This window comes from Monodelphis domestica, chromosome 1 (genome assembly GCF_027887165.1).
Source record: "Monodelphis domestica isolate mMonDom1 chromosome 1, mMonDom1.pri, whole genome shotgun sequence".
Lineage (NCBI taxonomy): Eukaryota > Metazoa > Chordata > Mammalia > Didelphimorphia > Didelphidae > Monodelphis > Monodelphis domestica.
The window spans coordinates 71216136-71240439 of NC_077227.1; the positions used below are offsets into that span (position 1 = coordinate 71216136).

At 39.3% G+C, this 24304-nt stretch overlaps 1 protein-coding gene across 1 annotated transcript in view; it reads right to left on the bottom strand.

Moving 5' to 3' along the window:
• Window positions 1-24304, bottom strand: part of ANTXRL (ANTXR like) — a 105726-nt gene that overhangs the window by 28934 nt on the left and 52488 nt on the right. Inside the window, exons 11-17 of the mRNA XM_007478571.3 lie at window positions 19617-19686; window positions 17200-17278; window positions 13727-13822; window positions 11375-11413; window positions 10281-10379; window positions 9133-9300; window positions 6529-6609 (exon numbers count right to left, since the gene is read on the bottom strand). Coding sequence (XP_007478633.1) covers window positions 6529-6609; window positions 9133-9300; window positions 10281-10379; window positions 11375-11413; window positions 13727-13822; window positions 17200-17278; window positions 19617-19686 — 632 coding nt within the window. The remainder of the gene's footprint in view (window positions 1-6528; window positions 6610-9132; window positions 9301-10280; window positions 10380-11374; window positions 11414-13726; window positions 13823-17199; window positions 17279-19616; window positions 19687-24304) is intronic.

Genomic DNA, 24304 nt, shown 5'->3' on the forward strand with positions numbered 1-24304 from the left:
CTAAAGCCAGCACAAAGCCAGTGTTGTCTACATTATCTTTCTCTACTGAGGATCTTGTATCTAGTCCTCTCATCACATCCCCTAATGGTGAAATTTGAATCCAAGAATTATGGTCAAACTTTTTTCCAAAAAAAAAAAACAAAACTCTTGCATCTTAAGATGTCTCAGTGGCTACTAGGTTCATTCCTGTTTAGAGAGTCCAAGATGGTGGGAGATTTACCTGCTTCATGCATGAACAAAAGGACTGGACAAGAAGCACATTTACATAGATACCTATTTAAATGCCAGGAGGTCAGGACATGGGGATAGAATGTGTTCCCACAAATTACTACTTTATTTAAAATGATGGTGGCCTGAGGGAGGTAGTCGCTCCCTCTCCATAGTCCTTTCCCCTAGCCCACTGTCTGTCTCCTGAGGCTGGAATGGAGTATAGTTGATATTCTCACCACAGTCCCCTTCAAAGGCAAGGCTAATGATTAGTTTTCTCAGAAACCTGATTTAATTAGGGCTCCAGGAAATACTGAGGCCCATCTCTTTTCCTACCTCATCAATGTTCTCCACATTCCAGTGGTCCTTTCTCTCCTCACAGTCTTTCTACTGACAAAGCATCCTCAAATGGAATGAAGGAATGGGCCTTGGATTCAATGAAAACCTTTCTTAAAGAGTTACTCTGAAACTAAATCTCAAAAAACCATTCTGCATAGAGGCAGGGATAGCACATATCTGCTCTTTTGGCTTTGTGAATTACAAAATAATAATTTCATTTCTCCACATTTTATGTTTTTGTTAAATATCTAACACTGAGTACCAACTCCTTATTAATGAGTTGGAGTAAGGCATAAATGTAATCAGAAGATGGCACAAAGCTAAATGGGAGAGTTAATAAATGAGGTGATCAACCAACATTTATAAAGTGCCAGGCACTGTGCTCGTCACTGGGGAGGCAAGTACAAAGAATAAAATAAATAAGCCTCACAAAGAGCTTATAATCTAAAGGAGACAAGAGACACAAGTTCAATGGGAATTGATGGTACAATATGGTGGCCCCAAATGGCAATGCAATAGATTGCATTAATGGAAACCATTGCCCAAAACAAAAGATCAGAAGGTTTCACTGCCCTTTGCCCTGATCAGACTACCCATGGAGTGTTGTGTCCAGTTTAGAGGTATCATATTTTAGGAAAGACAATTGACAGACTAGTATGTCCAAAGTAAGCACCTGGGATAACAATTGGTAACTAGTACAGAGAAAGTTTGCTTGGAGGAACTAGCATCTGGAGAAAAGAGGATCTATGAGTAGAGGAAAAAGGTAGCTGTCCTTAAGTATTTGAAGGGCTGTCATTGGAAGGGTAATGGCTAGGTGGTACGATGGTGCAATGGATGGAGTGACAGGCTTTGAGTTGGGAAGATTCATCTTCCTGAGTTCAAATCTAGCCTTAGATCCTTCCTAGCTGCGTGACACTGGGCAAGTCACTTAACCTTATTTACCTTAGATTCCCCATCTGTAAAATGAGCAGGAGAAGGAATTGGCAAACCACTTCAGTATCTTTGCCAAGAAAATCGCCAATGGAATCATGGAGAGTGGGACACGACTGAACAACATTAGAAGACAGATTGCACTTGTATCGCTTGGTCCCAGAGTGGCACAACTAAAATGGATGGGCAGAGGAGGCTAAGTCAGAGAGTTAGATACTAAACTAACAGATCTGGAAATGAGATAGAACATGGGGAAAAGTCTAACAACCTTATTTGTGGCCTCAGATGGGTGCTTTCTGAGGTAGGCTGGGCTGTCTTTGGTAATAGCTACCATTTCCCACTATGCCTAGAAAAAAAGATCAAAATCTCTTTCTGTTATTTGTTAATTAATTTTTACCACATCTACAATTGAATCAGTATAGGGAAGTATGAGGAAACTTTGTCTACTAGTGCAGATTGATTTCTGCCTTCTCTGAAACTTAGCTTTGACAGTTGCCAGAGGTACTAATCGACTTGCAAAGGGTCACTAAGAGGCTGGACTTGAACCCAGATCTTTCTGACTCCAAGGCTGGCACCTTATCCACTACACCACACTGTGATTCCATGATTGTTTTCCTCATAATATGGAATGGAAACATGGGTCATATGAAATGCCAAGGCATGGATCTGGAAACACAATCTGAGTCATACTGATGAATCAGTGCATGACACAAACCATGCACATAACCACATTCCTTTTCACGATCTGGATTAACTATCTAGCATAACTAACTAACCTAGCATAAAAAGACCCTTTATTTTTTTCCAAAATATTTTCTGTACCTTGCTGTTCTCATGGATTCCAATATATCCATGAAATTCCTACCTTTGTATGTTAGAAACCATACAATAACAAGAGCACCAAGAAGCGTTAGTACATTAAAAAACAGCTTTAAAAACTAAAGTGGCTGAAATAATTTTCTCGTAGGAAGGGTCGGGGCAGGCATTCTAGATCTGTGATTTCATTGGTGAAGGGAACTCTCAGGAAACTTCTATCAATGCATATACTGGTTCCCTGATCTGGATCTTGTAAGTAGTTTTTTTTAACTCTTACCTTCCATCTTAGAATTAATACTAAATATTGATTCCAAAGCAGAAGAGTGGCAAAGGCTCAGCAACTGGGATTAAATGATTTTCATAGGATCACACAGCTGGGAAGTGTCTGAGGTCACATTTGAACCCAGGATCTCTTGTCTTTAGGTTTTCCATCCACTGAGCCAACTAGCTGCCTCCCATCTTATAATTCTTAAAGTGGGTAGATGTCTAACAGATAAGGCACCTGGGTGGGTACAGTGAATAGAGCATTGGTCAGGAGGTTCTGAGTTCAAATTTGACTTTGGACACTTACTAGTTGTGACACCCTGGACAAATTACATAATCCTGTTTGCCTCATTTTACTCATCTGTAAAATGAGCTGAAGAAGGAACTGGCAAACCACAAGAAAAATCAAAATGGATTCATGAAGAGTCAGGCATGACTGAAAATGACCAAACAACATGGCATACTAGATAGAGGGCTGAATTGGATCTAGGAAAAACTGGGTTCAAGTTCTCTTTCTGACATAAGTGTCTATGATGCTAGAGAAATACCTCTCTGTATATCCAAGGCAACTTACTAAGACTATAAATGCTCAGAGGATGCTAACTTGCATTGAGAGAGGAAGCTTCCTTACTTGGGAGTTTCCTAAATAAATAAAATCACAGGTCTAGTCCATATCCCCATCATCATTATCATCATCTTTATTAGCAATAGTAAAGAGTTGTTTGGGGCACTGAGAGGTTGATTTGCCAGTGTCAGACAGCCATTATGTATCATAGGCAATACTTTCTGGATTCTGTCTTCCCAACTCTGAGTCTGGTATTCTATCCATGACTCTAGGTTGCCTTTAAAAGATATATATATCATAATAATATTTTGAGCCCCCAAATACCTTTCTTCCAAAGAAGTCAAAGTGATTGAATAAATATTCCCATTTGCCCTAATGGTATCTGCTAATGGGGGATGGATTAGCTGAGATCAAAAGGACTAAGAGATGAATGATCACAAAATCTGTCAGTGGTAGAGCATCGAATCCAGCACCATTGATTCCCAGTCCACGGTCCTATGCACTGGCCCATATTATTTCCCTCTTTGTAATCTCAGCTTCAAATGATTGCTTTTGGGAAAATAGAATGATTTGGGGTCATTTATTACTTCCTTTTCAACCTTTGCCAACTCAAGCTAATTTTGTTGGCCACAAAAGGAGTGCTGGCTTCTAATGCTGCCCGACAATAAGACCTTTTTTGTCCTCTTGCCTTGATGAACATTTGATTCGTTGACTTTGCCCTCTATTTGGCGTGCCCCATTTTAATTAACCTCAGTCTTGTTCTTTTTTTGTCCTTCCCTTACCACCCAGGAGCACTTTACATGAGAGTAACTGAGTACCCTTGTTTGGAAATGTTTCTGGGCTGCCCTGACCACAGTGGTGGCATTGTGTCATGGGTGACAGAAATCTACTAGCAGCGCCAGGGAAAGGCATGGGATGAAATCAGATTCTATAATGTAACTTCTATCAAAATACAGCTGGGATTAAAAGGCCCATTCAAGGACCCAGAGGCAGACCTAAAGTCAATATGAAGCCTGAAGCCCAGCTGCCCAAGGAATCCTCATTCAGGGAAAGCAGCAAAAAGACTGTTTGGTGCCAGAGGTGTTCATCTTTCAATTTCTGAATGGGAAGAACATGGAAGCTTCTGCTAATATCCCATTAAGGGTCAAACTCTTACTTACCTCCTAGGTACTATAGAGAATCTAAGTGCAATCTGAGTGATTTATTGCTGGTTCTGTTAATTTTTAGGGAAATGACTAGTACAGACCTCATCATGAAGTCAGAAAGAAATAAGTAATCTCATATGAAAAATGAATCCAGCTCTCTCTCTCTTCTCTTTCCCTTTCTATTCTCTCTTCTCTCTCCCTTTCTTTCTTTCTTTCTTTCTTTCTTTCTTTCTTTCTTTCTTTCTTTCTTTCTTTCTTTCTTTCTTTCTTTCTTTCTTTCTTTCTTTCTTTCTTCCTTTCTTTCTTTCTTTCTTCCTTTCTTCCTTCCTTCCTTCCTTCCTTCCTTCCTTCCTTCCTTCCTTCCTTCCTTCCTTCCTTCCTTCCTTCCTTCCTTCCTTCCTTCCTTCCTTCCTTCCTTCCTTCCTTCCTTCCTTCCTTCCTTCCTTCCTTCCTTCCTTCCTTCCTTCCTTCCTTCCCTCCTTCCCTCCTTCCCTCCTTCTCTCTCTCTCTCTCTCTCTCTCTCTCTCTCTCTCTCTCTCTCTCTCTCTCTCTCTCTCTCTCTCTCTCTCTCTCTCTCGTCATAAGCAGTTCTTGGGTTTCATTATACTAAGATTTCACAATTAAGCTTTGTCTCTATTCAATCCAATATGATAAAATTCTGCCAGAGAAGATGCATACCTAGCTTTTTACAAATGGTCTGATCACAATGGAACACACCCATGCCTAAATGGAGGAACTTTGCCTAGTGCTTTTAACTAAATTCAGTCTTTGTTAAGCATCTCCAAGGTGCAGGGCACTCTAAGCTATTCTTACTTCCAACTCCAAGTTGTTACAATAAAGATTTTCATTTCAGATTGGGGCAGTCATTTGATGATCAATTCTCATAATGGAATTTCATGTAAAAATTCAGTGTTGATCAAGGAGCACATTTCAGAGGTTTGATTTTACCCCAGAATTATCAACAGATAACGAAACAAAGAGATCAAACTGCCCTCCAAAGAAAGATGCCACTTTGTTCTCTCAAATTACTTTAGATTCATGACAAGTGAACTAAGGAATGGTTGGCTTGCATTTCAGCTGTCCTACAGGATGTAATGCTTTAGACCAATCCACACTATGGCATTCTAGCATTAGAGGGCAGTGCATTTGCTTTGGACAGTAATAGCATGAATTAATTCCAACAAAATGGGTTACCACCTAAGATCTCAAAACCAAAAGGAAAGGGACTAATGATTGTACATTGGTGAAAGATCCTTATAACTGAACAGAAGTAAAAACTTTGTAACCAATAACCAAAATAAACTGTAAATATACTACATAAAATAAATTTTACAATCATCTTCAAGGTAATGATTCTGAGTGCTCATCAGACTGATTTTGACATTCACCAAACATTTCAATAGCAAATGTTAACATTTCTCTCATATTTAAGTCAGTTTGGGGTTTAAAAGATGAATGCGTTTTGGTCTCACATCTCTAACCATAGATCATCTCCATTTGAAAATCTCATACAACATCTTAAAGTGAACATGCTCAAAACAGAACTCATAGTCTTTCCCCTTAGACAAACCCCCATCCTTTAAACCACCCAATTTCTGTGGTGGGTACCACCATTCTTTTGATCATAACCCAGGAATTATCTTTAATTCTTCTCTCAGGCACCAACCACCTCCCATCATTTCTCAAATCTTGTTGATTTTTACATCCATAAGAGCTCTTGCTTTTTTTTCATCATATCTCTCCTCATAATATAACACCATAATTCAGGCCATCACTCCTCAGTTGGAGGATAGCGTTATAACTGGTTTGCCTGCTTCCAGTCTTTCCCTTCTCCAATCCATGATGACTGTCATATTGACACTATGAACCAAAGACCTTGTTATTGAAACTTTCTGTTATAAATCTTTTTTTCTACTGGATTTTTCCATAGTTCAATGTAGAAACATTCTTTTTTAAAAAAACCCATACCTTCCATCTTCGTATCAATACTATGTATTGGTTCCAAGGCAGAAGAATGGTAAGGGCTAGGCAATTGGGATTAAGTGACTTGCCCAGGGTTAGTATCCTTCATATACTTCAGCCAGGAAGTATCTGAGGCCAGCTTTGAACTAAGGACATCACATCTCTAGGCTTGGCTCTAAATCCACTGAGCTTCTCCCAGAAAGATTTTTAATGAAGTAAGAAGAGGACATCCACGATGCAGAAGAAAAGGATGCTGCTGACCAAAAAAAAATTCATGAGACCACATGCTTGATGACTTACCTTGTCTCCTGGCTGGGGTCTCATAAGGGACACTTGGTCATAACCTTGTCGAACCAATGCCCACAAAGCATCCAGTTTGCCCTAAAAAAAGAACCAAATGTTCCTTTTTAGCATTTGTAGATTTAAAAATCATAACTTAGGTAACTTTCTCATAATTCTTGCATGGTACAAGTGAAGTATTATTCCCTAAACTAGTACATTTCCCCAAAGACCATGACTCATCTCTGAAGAGATCTATTGGGAGGGGGGTGGTCGGGATCAGGGTCAGGAATTAAAATCAAGCTTGGTAGTTAGGGAGAAGAAATTCTGAAATGAAAGGGATTGCTAGGAAGGGAATGGAGAGTTTGTAATCCTAGAGATAATGGGCAGATTAAAGACTAGGTTATGATGGAAAAGGAAATGATCATTCATTACAGGATATGTGTTTTGAGGTCAAAGCAACATTTGTGGTCATCTACTCTAATGCCCATTTTCACATGAGCAAAGTGAGACTCCAAGGCACACAGATAGTGAATGATTGGAATGGGATGTAAAATTTTTAATGTTTTAATTAAGTCTTTTGACTTCAAATCTAGTATTGTATAGACTGAAATGGGCAATTAGGTGGCACAATGGATAGAACACTGGGTTTGGAATCAAAAAGACCCCAAAACAGGGTCACAAAGAATTGGATATGACTGAAAAAACTGAACATCAAAAGACTGAAATGGAATTAGGTCCCCCCAAAATAATTCCTAAGATTTATTGAGATGCCCCAAAATAAGAGGTTTGGGAAATGTTGATAAAGGCATATGTGTAGCCTTTAGTGGGAACAGCTGTTTGAGAGACAGAGAATCAACCTCTCTCGCTCCCAACTCTTAGCTTCTCTGTGCAGTTCGTTCCAGCCAATGAGACTTGAGGATGCCACCGTTGCTTCTGTTATCTATTCAGTACAGCATTGTTTAGATATTGGAGGTAGGTTATTGCTGGTCAAGTCAAGTCAAAAAGTATTTATCCTATCAAAAAGTTGGTAAGTTAATTGTTTCATTACAAGAGTCTCTCCTGGGACCTTTTCACATTGGTGAATTTTCTTTTGGAACCTCCATTTTAGGCACAGAACCAGATCAATTATGCTTTATTTTATTTTATGTCCTCTGTGTGCTCTCTTATTCCCATCACAATGTAAGTTTCTTGAGGACTATCTTCTTTTTTGCTTGTTATTCTTATCCCCAGTGATTAGCACGGAATCTGGCACACAGTAAGCACTAAACAAATGTTTGTTGCCTTGCTGTCTTTCTTCACCTGGTTATACCAAAAGACATCTGGAATAGACTATAGTACTTTAATTTTTTTTAAATGCAAACCACATTTTTTTTAGGTGGGGATGGGTGTCCCCCATCTTCCTTTCATCTACGGATACAGAAGAAAACATGTCCTTTCTCTAAGCACATATAGAGCAACCCTGCAACCACAGCTACATACCTTGGGAATGAGGCAACTCTGTTTTTCATCATTCTTTGTGCCTTCCCAGATAAAAACATTCTTTGTTGTTTACCATCCCTTATACAGATCCTCCCCATTTAGTGTGTAAACTCTTTGAGGGCAGAGATATCTTGTTCTTGTCTCTGTAAGCTCAACACTTAGCATAGTATTTGATACAAGAGTGCCCAATAAGTATCTTTTCATTCATTCTGCCATGGCTGGAATATGATATAGTGTAGGAGGTGGTGGTGAGCATGCTCATTCTTTGGCATTCAATTCTCTGCCTTTCTGAAGGACTTTGTTCCCATGTATCATGGTCACACAAAAGAAACCAGGAATTTTTTTTTTTGGTTTATTAGCAAATTGAGGGGATATTCCTAGTACTTAGTATACCCCTATTGCTTGGAATATCCCTACTTATACATAGTATAGTAGAGTATGGGATGGGATGAGTTGGGATGGTATAATATAGTATAGATAGTACAGTATATCCCTCCTCCAGAGCACAGTGTAATTCACAAAATACAAGGAAAAAATTTGAATTAGAATTGTCATCATCTGAATCTGAATAGAAGGGCACTTGAGTACACTCTTCAGTTATGTTCCCCATCTATTGGGGAAGATAGTCTTGGGCTAGAGACAAAGTTATTATTGTTTTCATGGCTGGGGAAAAGAACAAGCTAGGCTGATGGGGTCTTGAGTGTATTAATGTCAAGCTAATTAAAGAACTCTAAATGACACCAACCCAGTTCACAATGGAGGCTGGATGGTAGAAAAGAAAGTGCATTGCTTCAGAAGTCAGAGGACCTGAGTTTGGGTCCTATCTCTATCATTTACAGTATGGCTTGGTAAAGTAATTTACCCTGGGATTTATTTCTGGGCTTTAACTTCATCACCTATAAAATGAAGGTCTTAGACTAGATGACCTCTCATGACTCTTTCCACTAGGTTAATAAACTATGGGACCCCTCTGAGTTTCAGTTTCCTCATCTGTAAAATTATTTGCTTGGGTTACATGGCCTCTAAGGCCTCTTCCAGCTCTAAATCCTAGGAGACCCGTAAATGTAGGGTCCCGAGATTACAATCCATACCTCAGACTCTCTTCCACAACCATGTACCCAGCACGTCTTGCAGTAGTCTCACCTTGATGGGAGTGTACCATTTTCTCTGTGAAGGAAGCTCTTTCCTACTATGCTTCTTTGGTTTAGGCTCCCATGGCTCAAATTCTTGGTCTGGTAATTTGATGACAGCATTTTTCGGCTTTTCCAGTTTGGCCCCTTCCTCTGTTGAACCTTTGTCTCCCCATCTCACCTGAGCACAAGGACAAAAAAACACAACTGAAGTCATTGTTGGTCTAAGTTCTCCTTCACACAACTGCTCAGTCTCTTAACGGCTTTCTCATTCTCACCTCCTTTGACCAGAAACCTGAGGAGTTACTTGCTTGCAGTCTTTGACTTTTGCCAAATTAGTTTTCAAATGGGTGAAATAGACTTAGGATTTTTCCTTTCCATTTGTCAGTCTGAGTGAGGACAGCCTTGGTGCGTCTGTGACTCAGTATTTCCTTATTTGTCAACGTGTTGGCCCAGTGGTTTGAAATCCAAGACATTCTCTAACCTGATGACATAATCTTTATAAACTTTCTCACGAGGAAGGTCTTGGAATTTAATAGTTGTGAACCAGCTCCCAACTTTCAGAAATTCCAGGCAGTCTGCTAGAGGTCCTATTGACTTCACAGAAAGACTTCACTTAAATCACTGAAAGTTCTGGTTGTACACAGGCAAGACTAGAAACTAGGCCCTTAGTTTTCAGTTGGGCACTGTAAGTTAAAGATGCTGAGTGTTCTGAAAATGTGTTCTAACCCTCCAGTTCACCAACTGATGACATCAAGAGTCTAGTGCATCTAATTATTAGTATATAATTGATGATATAATTTTAATAGTTGTTATAGAAATTGATTATAAATGATAAAATATAACAATGTTATATTATATTTTATATATTATATGATATTATAAAATAGAATAAATTTATGGCTCTGTAAATATATATTTATATAAATATTAGAACACTATTATTATATAAACCTATATTTATTATGTAAATTTCTACAAATACATTATTAATAAAATGATCCAATTATCGATAAAATTAATTTAAAAAATAAATTTATTAAATTAATTCATAAAAGCACTAGATAAGACAAATAGGATCTCTCTCATCTGAGTTCTGGCTTTCATTTCCTCTGCTCAAGGTCAGTTATAATTATTAAACAGATAACGGACTATTCTTACCTCCATTCTTTTAATTCCTCCAACTCCTCGGCCACCATAATAAGAGGCATCCACCGTTGGCCACTTTTTCTTGGGCAATCCATCTTCTTCATCTGAGTCCTAGTCAAGTCATGTTAAGACATCGAGCATTTATTAGGTGCCTGCCAAGTGCCAGGGCATTGCCATGTACTTGTTTTGTACTGGGAACACAAGTAGAGGGCTTTCAAGGAGCTCATAGTCTCATGGGAGGACAACATGAAACAACCATGTACAGACAAGGCATGGATACAGGATAAATTGGACTCCAAGGAGGCAAATGGAATCTGTACACTTGTCTGGGGCTCGCTTGCCAGGTGACACAAAATAGCTTGGATAATGCCACGTCCCACAGCATCTCCAGATTGGTTGGCCTCAGCATGGTGTATTGACATGCTAACAGTAAATAAAAACCCTATTGTTTTCACAGCTGTGGCTCTTCCCTGAGAAGCCTGCGAGCATCATGGTGTCCCCTCCTCTTCTCTCTCCAGGCCACCTTTATTTATATCAACTTTGTATAAAAGATTCATGAGCACAGTTTGCTTGGGAGGGCACAGACGGCCACACCATGGGAATGAATTGTGCACAGAACAGGCTACTGTCTTGTAGCAGATCAAGTGACAGCAAGCTCACGCCAGAAAATCCTTGATTAACTAGGAAAGCAAGGTTCGGGAATGCTCATTCATGGTGATGGTCTTGGGGCCACTGTGAGCAGGCATTCCAACAGAAGGACGCTACTTATTGAACATTCAAAGTCTTTATTTAATTCAGCAGACAGTTAAACGTTGCCTGATACAGGCAGCCCAAGAATTAGCAATTTGATTGGAAAAGTACAGGATTAGCTTGGTTAGGGAGGTGGGTGGGAAGTGTCTGGACAGTCTTGTTCAATTCTAAACCAACCAACACCCCCCTGCTCCCGTTGGCCTTGCTTTTCTGTCCCTTCTAAGACTGTCATTCTTTTAACTTGCCCCTTTCTCGGTTAGAAAACTAGGGAATAAAAGAAAAAAAGGAGCCTCTTTTCCTTTAGTTTTGGGGGTTAAATTCTGAATGCTGCTAAAATCAGGATTAATAAGACTTACCGCTGGTGGGGGTGGAGGTGGGGGTGGTTCCTTAATCACCTGGAATAGATTCAAAAACAGGGTATTAAAGTAGGCTTCATGGGCACCCTTTTAGCCTGCTGTAAAAGGCAGGAAGTAAGCAGACTTTCCTCTGAATGAACTCATTATTCATTAAAAATATTTCCCTTGTATCAGTTCTAGAGTATCTAATATCCTTAACTGTTTATTCATTGCAAATTAGTGGAAATAACCTGTGGAAACAAATACCACCTTTAGTGATAGCTTGGGGAGGATACTGAAACACTTCCCAACCACCTTCTCTTCTGCTTCACTCCAGCCATCTTTTCCTTTTGCTCCCAGCTGTAAATTTGGATTTTGCCCCTGAGATGCTAAGCATCTATGATAAATTTAATGATATAATATAATAAATAAAGGAGATTTTGCCTCATTTTGCCTGGGATAAGACCTCCATGTTGAATTTCTGGTTATCTCCACATGATACACTTCATCCCACCCTTTCCAAGTTCCCCTGTAGGTATTTCTTTCCTGAATAGAATATATACTCCTTAAGGGCATCACTGTCTCATTCATCACTTGCATCCCAAATACTTAGCAGACAACCTAGAACATAGGAAGCACTTCATTAAAAGTTCTTTCTATTCATCCATCCATCTATCATCTATCTATCTATCTATCTATCCATCCATCTATCTATCTATCTATCTATCTATCTATCTATCTATCTATCTATCTGTCTGTCTGTCTATCTGTCTGTCTATCATCTGTCTGTCCATCTATCTATCTATCTATCTATCTATCTATCTATCTATCTATCTATCTATCTATCTATCCACCCATCTGTCTGTCTGTCTATTTATCATGTACCTACCTACCTGCCTATCTATCTTTATTCTGGATCCTTTCTAATTTTGAAACCATTCTGTTGCCACTGTCTTAACCTAAAGCTTCTCACAGGACCTATGGCTTCTTTACCCTGGAACATTTAATTATTCCTATGCCTTCTCCACCTGGAATATCCCTCTGCAAAGTCCACTCACTTCTACTGATGAGTTTCTCTTGGAGCCTCCATTTTGCAGAGAGACCCAGGCCAGCCTTCATTCTCCTTCCAGGCGTATTTCTGACTTCTGAACTTACAAACTATGTCTCTGTGTATCTTCTTTTGCTATCTACCTTCATATTTTTCTACTCCCTTCTCTCCCCCCCCCCAACTCCCTTTTGTTTGTTATTTTTCATTAGAATGTGACCTCCTTGAGTGCAGGTTATATCTTTTTTTCTTATTACATTTATATCCAAATACTAAGAGTAAGAACTTAATAAATGCTTGCTTCCTTCCTTTTGATATAAATAAAAATTTATCTTGGAGTCTTTCTGGGATTAGACTGTGTTGGAGGTCCCTCAAATATTTAATTCACAACTTCCTTCCTTCCTTCCTTCCTTCCTTCCTTCCTTCCTTCCTTCCTTCCTTCCTTCCTTCCTTCCTTCCTTCCTTCCTTCCTTCCTTCCTTCCTTCCTTCCTTCCTTCCTTCCTTCCCTTCTAAAGTTGTCAAATAAGCTAGACCTGCCACTGAAGTAGGCTTTGCCTATTAAGCAAAGGTAATTTTCTGATTATCAGTTTATTGAATTATTCTGATTCATCCAGTTTTTTTTAAACCCTTACCTTCTGTCTTGGAGTCAATACTGTGTATTGGATCCAAGGCAGAAGAGTGGTAAGGGCTAGGCAATGGGGGTCAAGTGACTTGCCCAGGGTCACACAGCTGGGAAGTGTCTGAGGCCAAATTTGAACCTAGGACCTCCCATCTCTAGGTCTCCTCTCAATCCACTGAGCTACCCAACTGCAAGTCCGTCCAGTTTTTTAAAAATCTTTATAGAAATCTCCACTGTGCAAATAGGTTGAGTTTTTTTAAAAATCAAGTCAGTGGTTTGGAACTCAGAAAGGGCGGGGTGAAGTATATGGTGTGGAGATGTCCAGAAAATTCCACAGAGGTCTAGTTCTAGGGAAAATGACTCAAAATCTCCCTTATGAGATCCTGGCATCCAAGGGGCAAGGTCCAAGGTTTTGATAGGAGGGTAAAGGGAAGGATCGCCAAAGTGGAGGCAGCATGAAGAGAAGATGCCTGGTTAATGTACCAGTGTACATTCTGAGCTAATACTCATCTATTTATTTGTCCTCTTCATTGAGGGGACTGAAAGGATTGCATGGGAGGGGAAGAAGAGAGAGGAGCAAGATGCAGGAGTGGCAATTAAAACAAGAGAAAAGCTAGTTCTCATTCATGACCCAACCTAACTTCCAATCTGCATGCCTGCATATGGAGGTGTATCTTAAGTACAAAATGGCGGCAAATGGGTACTTACCACTGTGCAGCAAAGAGGCCAGAACCACCAGAGAAGAGCCAACGCCAATAACAGAAACAGAACCAACAGGGCAATGAAGAGAATCGTTCCACTGAGCTGCAAACAAAGGAAATGTCCAGATAGATCACTTCCATGATTGGCAAAAGGGCCAGTGCAGGGGATGCCATTGAAAGGTGTCAAAGGTATAATAGACAGAATGATGGGTCATCTCTGTTCCATTTAATGTCATAGCTCATCAATTGGATGGCGGGGATTACCATAATTTTCTCCATCAGAGGGGGATGCTGGGAATTCCTTATTTTCCCGAGATTTCTATAATAAACAGCTCAGTTTTGCTTGATGGCACACTAAAATAAATTGATTTTATTATAATATATTCCTAGACGCAACTACCCAGTCATTGAAACAGGTCATTTAGGTGTAATAATTCTCACCCCGACTCCTTTACCCCCATGGATTCTTAGAGTCAGCTATTTAGAAAACCTGGAAGACTCAGGTTCATTAATATACTATAAATTTAGCATATCATTAATATACCTTAAATTAGTTTATGGAGATTTTTTGAGGATTGATATAACATTTAGTAAACTATTGACTCACAATGAGAGAAGGACATTGTATAAATAATAACAACAATAATTAACACTTCTATAGTGCTTTAAGGTTAATGGAGCATGTTTCTCTCAACGACTCTCTGAGGTACATATCCTCATTTTATAAATAAGGAAACAAAAATTCAGAGCTACAGTGATTTGTTTAAGGTCATTTGACTATTAGGTACTAGAATGTCATTTTTTTTAGAACCCTTAATTTCTGTCTTAGAATCAATATTGTATTTTGGTTTTAAGGCAGAAGAAGGGCTAGGCAATGGGGGTTAAATGATTTGCCCCAGGGATCACACAGCTATCTGAGGTCAGATTTGAACCCAGGACCTCAGGGCTTGGCTCTCACTCTGCTGAGCAACCTCATTGCCCTTAATGTGTAGATTTAAAACGCATGTCTCTTATTTCCACATTTAGTACTCCTTTCCCTGGGAATTAGGAGACTTAACTAAAGTCACACAGCTAGTGTCTTAGGCAGGTTTTGAACCCAGGCCTCATTGACTCCAAGTCCAGTAACGTGTTCACTAAAATATGCTGCCTCTTATCAGTTTTAGGGTTTCAGATAGGAGAGACCTTTGAAGACATTTAGTCTTAACTTTCCATTTATATAGTGATCTTAGCCTCTACTTATGAGAAAGATTTTTATGTTCCAAGAAATGAAAAATAGAAAAATATGAGAAAAACTAAGAGGAGGGGGAAGGGGGAACCCTATTCCTGACTGAGAGATTAAGTGGGGAACTTGAATAGGAAAGCTAGCAGAGGATGTGGGTGAGGAAGGACAATGTTTGCTTTGCTCCAAGTTAAAACAAAAAGAGAAAAAGGTAGAAATCAGTTGGTTGGAGCTGCATTAAGCAAAGCACAAAAATAATTTGTAAAAGCTATGGGAAGCTAATGTTGCTGATGGGCAGGGATGTGCAGGGACAAGTGATCATGGAGTCATACCCACATACTTTTCCTTAGATGGAGAAGATTAAGTAAATAGTAGTTAAGACTGTACAAGTTGGTACCAGATTCAAGAAAAAAGCTAATTGAGCAGACACACCACTCTCTGCTCAGTAACTTCTTCCTGTCTAAATTTCCCATACCCTGAAATCTCCTATAATCCTGACTTTAAGTGCTTACAGAATTGTTGAGTCTCCACCAGCTGGCACCTGAGTGATGCCTTTTTAGGTATCCAATTCATGGAAGAACCAATACAAAAGGGGGCTTTCACCCCTCTCTGTAGACTGTAGCCTGAATTTGACAAGAGTCAGAAAATGAGCTTTAGAGAGGATAATAGAAGAAAGAAAACTTACTGCATCAGTCATGAGAGAGCCCCATGAGAGCTAGAACTGGGGAGCCCAAGAGAAGAAAACAGGAGAAGAAAAGGAAACTGCAGAAATCTGCAAAATGAGAAGGGAAGTGCTTAATGCAACAAGACTGAACAGGCTTGGAACACACCTGGATTCACATGAGCCCTACCTGGTCTGATCCCCTTAATGAGTGAATGGATTTAAGCACTGAACTGTCTGCTAAAGGCCAGGGCATTAAGGATGTGCAGCCAAGGCACCAAGGGAAGAAAGCCAGTGCCTTCAATTTCACGCACTGGGGCCATATTGAACTAAGCCTTCATTTGTCTCGGTGCTTTGTCACTCATGCTCCTGGAAGAAGCCAGACTCAGGGTCTTTCCTTGTTGAGAGTAATTTATAAAAAATCTCTTGTGGTTCATAGAGTCTTTAAAACAAACAAATAAACAAATAAACCCTTACTTTCTGTCTTTGAATCAATACTAAGTATTGGTTAAAAGACAGAAGAGTGTTAAGGGCTAGGTAATAGGGGTTAAGTGACTTGCCCAAGGTCACACAGCTAGGGAGTGTCTGAGGCTGGATTTGATCCTGGTCCTCTGGACTCCAGGTCTGGTGCTCTATCCAGCTGCCCCAGTTCCACAGAGTTTTGGATCTTCCTTTCTGGCTCATAATCAACAACACACACTCATCCCTGATTGAAAGTTATCATCATGTTTTATGCAAATAACCTAGAGTCCAATCACTAATTAAAAAAAAAATTCCAATAGTCAATTACTCTTGCTCTGAAAGTAACTTAACCCAATGCCAAAAACATCTCCCCTTTTTCACTGGCCCTCCCCTCCCTCTTCCCAGTCTTATTTCTTCTTGGACAGCATTTTCAGGCTAAAGACACGGAAGGTCATAAAAGGAAAAAACTTGACCCTGTTCAGGTAGGCTCATTTTCAGGGCCAGTTTGTTTATTCATTAAACCACATATTGATTCCAGTAATATTCCATTAAAATATCAGATGTAGCCATATGACAGAAAGAGGCTTATGGCTTTAACCACAAGACTCCCTCCAAAGATAATACCCCGGGATGCCATCCTAGCCTAAGAGGGAAGGTGAGCCATTTATTAGAAATGTAATGGAAGAGTTTTATCCTAGGGTTGCTAGCTAGTGTACGGCTTCTCTAGGGGACGGCTCTAGGATTGTAAATTATAGACTTAGAGTCACCATATGGAAAAGGAATTAGACCTAGGGTGATAGGTTCTAGAGCTGCCAGGGACCTCAGAAGGCATCTATTCCCACTCTTATTTTCTGACTGAGGAAATGGAGAAATTAAGTGACAATGTCCCAAAGATAGTAAGTGGCAGACCTGGGATTTGAATATAGGTTCTAAGACTAAATCTTGTGTTGTTTCCAGGGTTTTTAAAAAATGTGTCTTAATTTCTACAGTAGAGATCATACTTCCCTCCCTCTAGTAGGGGATCAAGCACTTCCACAACCGAGAGAGAAATACTCTAAAAAAGAAAAATAGAACTGCCTTTATTGACCTTTCTGGATTGATTCACTGTGACCCAGAGGATCCTTTCCTTAATACTCACACATTTGGTGCTGGTGATACTGACTGAGCTGGAGATGAAGGTGAGTCCCTTGTTCATGCTGACTTGTAGAAAAACCACCCTAGAGCAGAGAGAGAGGAAGAGAGGAGAGAGGGTCAACGTAAGCAGCATCTGTGCATTCCCAGCTTCCCATGAAACCACTCTCTTGCCAGGATAGCAGATCCAGCCTCATTAAAGGCTGAGCTGTGATTGCAGGTGTTCTCCTGAGTGTTGGGTTCACCACAAGTCAGCTGACTGTACAAAACTAAAGTACATCTTTATTATTTTTGCTAATTTGTAAAACATTCCCAGTGACCTGTGGGTAGACCACACTTAAACACTGGGAAAGCAGACCCCTGGCATCACAGGAAGGGCATGCAGAGGTTCATAGGCATCCATGCCACACCCGCCCCTTACCTTCCTTGTTGCTCTGTACCTGCCTCCTCCTCCAGGGCATTCAATTAGGACTATTGGGGGTAGCAAAATGGCTCAATGACTTGAGAGCCAGACCTAGAGATGGGAAGTCCTGGGTTCAAATATGGCCAAAGAGACTTCCAAGCAGTGTGACCCTGGGCAAGTCATTGCCTAACCCTTACTGCTCTTCTGCCTTGGACCCAAAACACAGTATTGATTCTAAGATGGAAGGTCAGGTTTTTTAAAAATTAGGACTGATATTTCAAAAGGCACTACTGATATTCAGTTGTGATGTAGCATGATACAGTAGAGAGAGTGCTGATGTTAGAATCAGAAAGAACTAAATTCAAATCCTGCCTCGTATATATTGAACATATGACCAGTATGGGCAAGTTACTCAATCTCTCAGTGACCCCTGGCAATGGTCTTAAAATTATAAAGTACAGAAAAAAACTATAAGATATGGAGGACTTGCTGACTTGCATTAGTGGAGGCTATTTTCACAGTGGTAGAAGATCAAAGACTAAATTAAAAAAATAAACAAGATATCCCATCTGCTTCCACAGGATTATCCCAAACCAAAGTTAGTATAAACTCATGTAAATGTTTACATCTATGTAAAAGGATAAAATAGAGGGAGAGTAGAACAGAGTTCAATGTTTTCCTAGACTCATCTTTAAGAGAGATTTTGTTGTAGTTCCATCGTATTCAGTTGTATTCACTCTTCATGAAAAGGTTTCCTCCTTCCTTCCTTCCTTCCTTCCTTCCTTCCTTCCTTCCTTCCTTCCTTCCTTCCTTCCTTCCTTCCTTCCTTCCTTCCTTCCTTCCTTCCTTCCTTCCTTCCTTCCTTCCTTCCTTCCTTCCTTCCTTCCTTCCTTCCTTCCCTCCTTCCCTCCCTCCCTCCTCTCTCTCTCTCTCTCTCTCTCTCTCTCTCTCTCTCTCTCTCTCTCTCTCTCTCTCTCTCTCTCTCTCTCTCTCTCTCTCTCTCCCTTCCTCCCTTTTAAAATCCTTCCTTTTAAAAATCAATATTGGGTATTAGTTCCAAGGCAGAAGAGCAGTAGGGGCTAGGAAATGGGGTGTTAAGTCACTTGCCATGGGTCACACAGTTAGGAAGTGTCTGAGACCAGATTTGAACCCAGGACCTTCCATCTTGGGTCTGGCTTTCAATCCACTGAGTCATCTAGCTGCTCCAAAAAGGTTTTCTTGACAAAGATATTAGAGTGGTTTCTCATTTCCTTCTCCAGCTCATTTTTATAGATGACGACACTGAGTCAAACAGGGTAAAGTGACTTTCTCTAGGTCACATGGCTAGTAAGTATCTGAGGCCAAATTTGAATTTAGGAAGTTGAGTCTTCCTGGCTTTAAAGCCAGTCCTTCATCCACTGGGCTCTATGTTCAGTGTGTACACTAAGATTTTCAGGAGAAAGTCTTCCACAAATTTAGAACATTCTTCTCAGGAGGGTAATTATTAATTAGTTCAGTATTCTAAATTCTATGTACCTAAAGATAGTAAAGATCAGCCTTGCCATTTCTACATATCACTCTTCATTCAATAAATTAAAACTCGACAAAGATTTCTTAAGCCTCTACTAAGTTCAGGACATGAGGGATCATATGTAGTCTTTGCCATCAAGGAGCAAATAGTATAGCGGGGAAGATGAAGACAGTTCCATAAGGAACTATCACACAAGTAGATAAATATAAAGGAAAAGTCCCCACAAAATGGTATGAGAAATCCAAAGAGGCAGCAATCATGAAGGCATCAAGAAGGAAGTGGTGCCCGAGCTGCTAAATTGGGTCAGTACTTAAATGTTTTTCATTTTCAATAAGGAATTTTGACAGAAAGAGGTCAGGGATGAATGTCTGGGATGGAGATAGATGCACCATCAAAGACACAAAGTTAGGATACGGCAGAAATGGATAAAACTAGGTAGAGTGATTGGGAATTAGAATGGGTAAAAGGAGATCATGCAAAATAAGGCTGAGAAGGATCTGTCATTACTTACTGTCCAATCTCATTTAGTTGTGGTGCAGGACAAAATAAGTATGTGTCTTGTACAACCGTTGGTTTCTCATCTGAAACAAAACCACAGAGGAAAAATCTATAATGAGAAGCCTGTTTAGGGAAGACAACACAGTTGAAAAGTCAAGGTGGAAGGTTAGGAATTTTATTCCATTCCCAGCTTCCTAATGAACTCACTGTGTAACTAAAGAAACCTTGGCTCCTACAGCTTTACTTCAATGTTACATATGGATAATTCTAATTCCTATATGGTTCACAAATATGATGGAGAAATGGAGTTAGAAAAGGCAATGGGAAAGCAATTGAATAAGATCCAGGAGACCTGGATTCTAATCCATTTCTGCCACTAATTTAGTTGTGTAGCTTTGAAGAGGTTATTTGGTCTCCCAAGAACTGTTTCTTCATCTTTAAAATGAGCCCCTGGAATACAAGTCCCTTCTAGGTTTAAAATTCTACTAGTCTATGAAAATTTCATTAAATAACTCATATTTTGTTCCCTAACCATTGTTAAAATTTACAGAATGTTTGAGTTGGGAGGGATTGTAGAAACCATCTAATCCAACTCATATCCAAGCAGTTATCTTGTCTACAACATCTCTGACAAAGGGGCATTGTAGCTTTTGCTTGAAGACTTCCAATGAGAGAAAAATAATGTAAACCTTAAAATTCCTTAGACTTATAAATGTTGGAAATTTCACCATTGGGAAATTTTATACTTGGAAAATTTCTTACTGATAGTCTATTGGAATGTGAACCCCATTGGCATGGGAAGTTCCTCCTCCTCCCTTCTTAAGATTACTTTAGGACAGAAACCTTTTGCTGAACAATGGAAAGGACTTTGACCTATGCTTAAGCATAGAACAGGAATTTCTTTGAGTCATGATTGATTTTAGAATTGATACAATGGAGATACTTGGAATCAATCTCCACCCTACTCAGTCCTAACAGGATTGAGGAAGGGCTGCAGCATAGATCAAAATTTAATTATTCCAATCTCTACCCTACTCAGGTTAACAGGATTTAGAAAGGGCTGTAGCAAAGGATCAAAGATTTAATTATTTGAAAATATGACCTTCAACAGACATGTGCAAAGCCAGAGACCTCTGGGCGGTCCTGGGTTAAGCTAGAGCCTCCATTGGCACAGGGAAATTGATGGACAGATGATTGATAGATGTGAGGACTGAGGGGAGGGAACTTGGATGGTTTCCTTAAAGAGAGAGGGGTCTGAAGACAGGGGGGGTGGTGGTTGAGGAGTTTGTCTGAGTGGTTGGAGTGTGCTCTGAGAAGCTTGCTCTGAAGGAAGCTGAAGGTGGGGGCCTTTGAGACTGTTTCTCCATTTTGGTCATGTGAGTAATAGGGACTGATCTCTTTTCTTTGCCCCAGCTATCTAAGGGCTTGGGCCTTTTGGCCCAGCCTAAACAGAAGGGGTATTTAAGCCCTATTCCCTTCTCTCCCCTTTCTCTCTCTCTCTCTCTCTCTCTCTCTCTCTCTCTCTCTCTCTCTCTCTCTCTCTCTCTCTCTAATTCCTTTCTTCCTCCTGTTTGTAATTAAACTCTAAAAAAAGGCTGACGGCTGACTTGAGTTTTCATTTAGGAATTACATAGCTGAATTCCTTGGCGAACTTAAATTAATATATATCAGTCTTTTAAAGTGATTTCCTTGTCACAATAATTATCTCCTGAAGCAGCCCATATTACTTTTAGAGATCTCCAAAGTATTAGGAAGTTTCTCCTTTTATCATTTCATTAAAACATTCTAAAATGTTAATCTGTATTTCATTTCCAAATTCCCTCCCTCTGTCCACCCTCCCCTACCCACTGAGAAGGCAAGAAATAGGATACCCATTATACATATGAAGTTATGCAAAAACGATTTCTGTATTATCTCTAGTTCTCCTCACCAAACAACGGAAAAGAAAAAAGTAAGAAAAATGAGGAGAAAAAAATGTCTTAATCTGCAATCTAGGTCTATCAATTCTTTATCTGGAGGAAGACACTGCTAAAGTCTCTCACAGTCGATTATCATCATAATGCTACATTATACAGTGTTTTCTTGGTTCTGCTTACTTCACTTTGTAACATTTCTTTTATATTTTCTCGGGATTTTCTGAAACCACCCCCCTCCATCATTTTCTATAGAGTAATATAGTATTCTTTCACATTCATATACCATAACTTGTTCAGTCATTCCCTTGTTCAGCCATTCCCTAATTGATGGATATCCCCTTCATTTCTAATTCCAGACCACCACAAAAGGGTTGCTTTAAACATTTTCAAAATATGGGTCATTTTCCTTTTTTCTTTAATCTTCTTGGGATACAGACTTAGTAGTAGTATTGTCGGGCCAAAGGCTTCACACAATATTATAGCCCTTTTGCCTTAATTCCAGATTTTTCTCCAAAAGGGTTGGACCATTTCACAATGCCAACAGTGCAGTGGTGTTGTTATTTTCCCACATTCCTTCCAGCATCTTAGGTTTTTCCTATCTTTCTCAGTCTGATGGGTGGTAACTTTGAGTTGTTTTAATTTGTATTTCTCTATTAGTGATTTCGGGTATTTTTATGTGACTATTGATAGCTACCATTTTTCCCTTTGAAAATGGTCTCTTCATATCCCTTCACCATTTATTAAATGTTTCCTTTGATTTGAAAAAGTTTTATTGATGTCCTTCATTTGTACATTACCAATATTTAACTCCACTTCATGAGAGCTCTTTTATAATAAAATAAACAAAACTAACAAAGCAGGATATCATCCGAAAATACATGCAGTTGCATTCCATACCTGTGTTTGTTTGTTTCTTAATGAACAGAATCCATTTTCTCTCACCCACATCACATCAAAAAAGACAAAGGAAAAATAAATTTTCTGTAACAAATGTGGGGAGTTCAGCAAAACAACCCCCCTCATTGTCTATGTTTAAAAATATACCTGTCTTATTCTGTCCCCTAAATCCATCTCTGTTGGGAGGTGGTCAGTACGTTTCATCATCAGTCACCTGGAATCATGGTTGACCAGAGTTTACAGCCTTCAAAATGGTTTGTTTTATAGTATTATTGTTATTATCTAAATGGTTTTCCTGTTTCTGGCAATTTTATTTTATACATCAGTTTACCAAATTCTTCATTTCTATAAACAGTGTTGCTCATCTAGCCTTTTGGGGCAAAGTTGAATAAAATGCATCCTTCTGTATACAGCCCTTCAAATCCAGCGATCATACTCCCCTCCCTTCTCCCCCAGTCTTCTTTTCCCAGGGTAAAAAATCCACTTAAGGCATAATCTGGAGGCCCTTTGCCATCCTGGAGACTTTCCTTTGGACATTATCCAGTTTATCAGTGTTTTTGCTATTTTTATTATCTGTGATATTCTAAGAATTAGTACTAAATTCTTTCCTTTAGGTCAAGAAAATCTGTATAATGTTCTTGGGAGTGGATACATTTGGCTTCAATACAAGACATAAACTAATAATAACCTCTAGTATTAACTACATTAATACACTTAGATAATAATGTAATCTAGCATTAATATATAATTTTTGAAGGTTGCAAATTACTTTTAAAATATTATGTCAAGAGGGCAGCTGGATGGCTCAGTGGATTGAGAGCCAGGCCCAGAGATGGGAGGCCTTGGATTCAAATCTGATCTCAGACATTTCCTGGCTTTGTGGGGCAAGTCCACTGTCTAGTCTATTGCTCTTCTGCCTTGGTACTGATTTTACATATACTCTTTTGATAATATCAGAATAAATATTTCTTGGTTCATTCATTCGATTGTGAGCTCTTCCATTACACTGGGAATTCTTTGAGGAGAAGGACTGACTTTTTGCCTCCTTTTATATCTCTAGCACTTATGGCACTTAATAAATACTTTTTGATTGATTTGGATTAAGTAATTTTTATTTGTATTCTATGTATATATAAAATCTAGGAAGTAGGTATTATTATTTTTCCTCATTATAGATGAGGAAACTGAGGGCAAATGACCTGCCTAAGATCACAGACCTTGAGGTCAGATTTGAACTCAGGTCTTTCTGATTCCAGTCCTAGTACTCTATCTATTGTGCCATCTAGCTGCCTAGCGGCTGAATATTTCAAAGAATAAACACAAAGTACTCTAATTGGGAACAGAATCATGAAAACTAGAGTCAGGGTTTATCTCATCTGTGTAGCTTTAAATAACCTGAGCCTCCATTTCCATATCTGTAAAACAGAGACAATTTCCCTTTACCCAAATTGTGGGGATGTTTCAAGAACAAAATAATTACAATTATGCCTATGCAAAAATATTAAAAAGAAGCCTCTCTCTGTAAAGTACTTTAGTTCTTTAGAAAAAAGAAGGGTGTCACATGCAAACACGTGCATAGTCAGTAACACTGCCCCAGTTAATAATCCAGGTGCACTCTTTCTAATATCCTATCAATGTGTTGAAATCAATTTCTAACATCTTATCAATGATCATGGGTCCTTAGAAATGGCAACCCTGTATCAGCAAAAAGATGTCCATGATGGAGTCAGTTGAAGTCTACAGACTTTACTTTCCCAAAGCTAAATGTCAAGACTTTTCTTGATTCCAAGTTCAGTGTCCTATCCAATATGGCACTTCATCTTAAAGTTTGCACTGAGACCCATATGGGGATGAAACCCCTAATCTTGGAGCTATTAATAGCATGCTC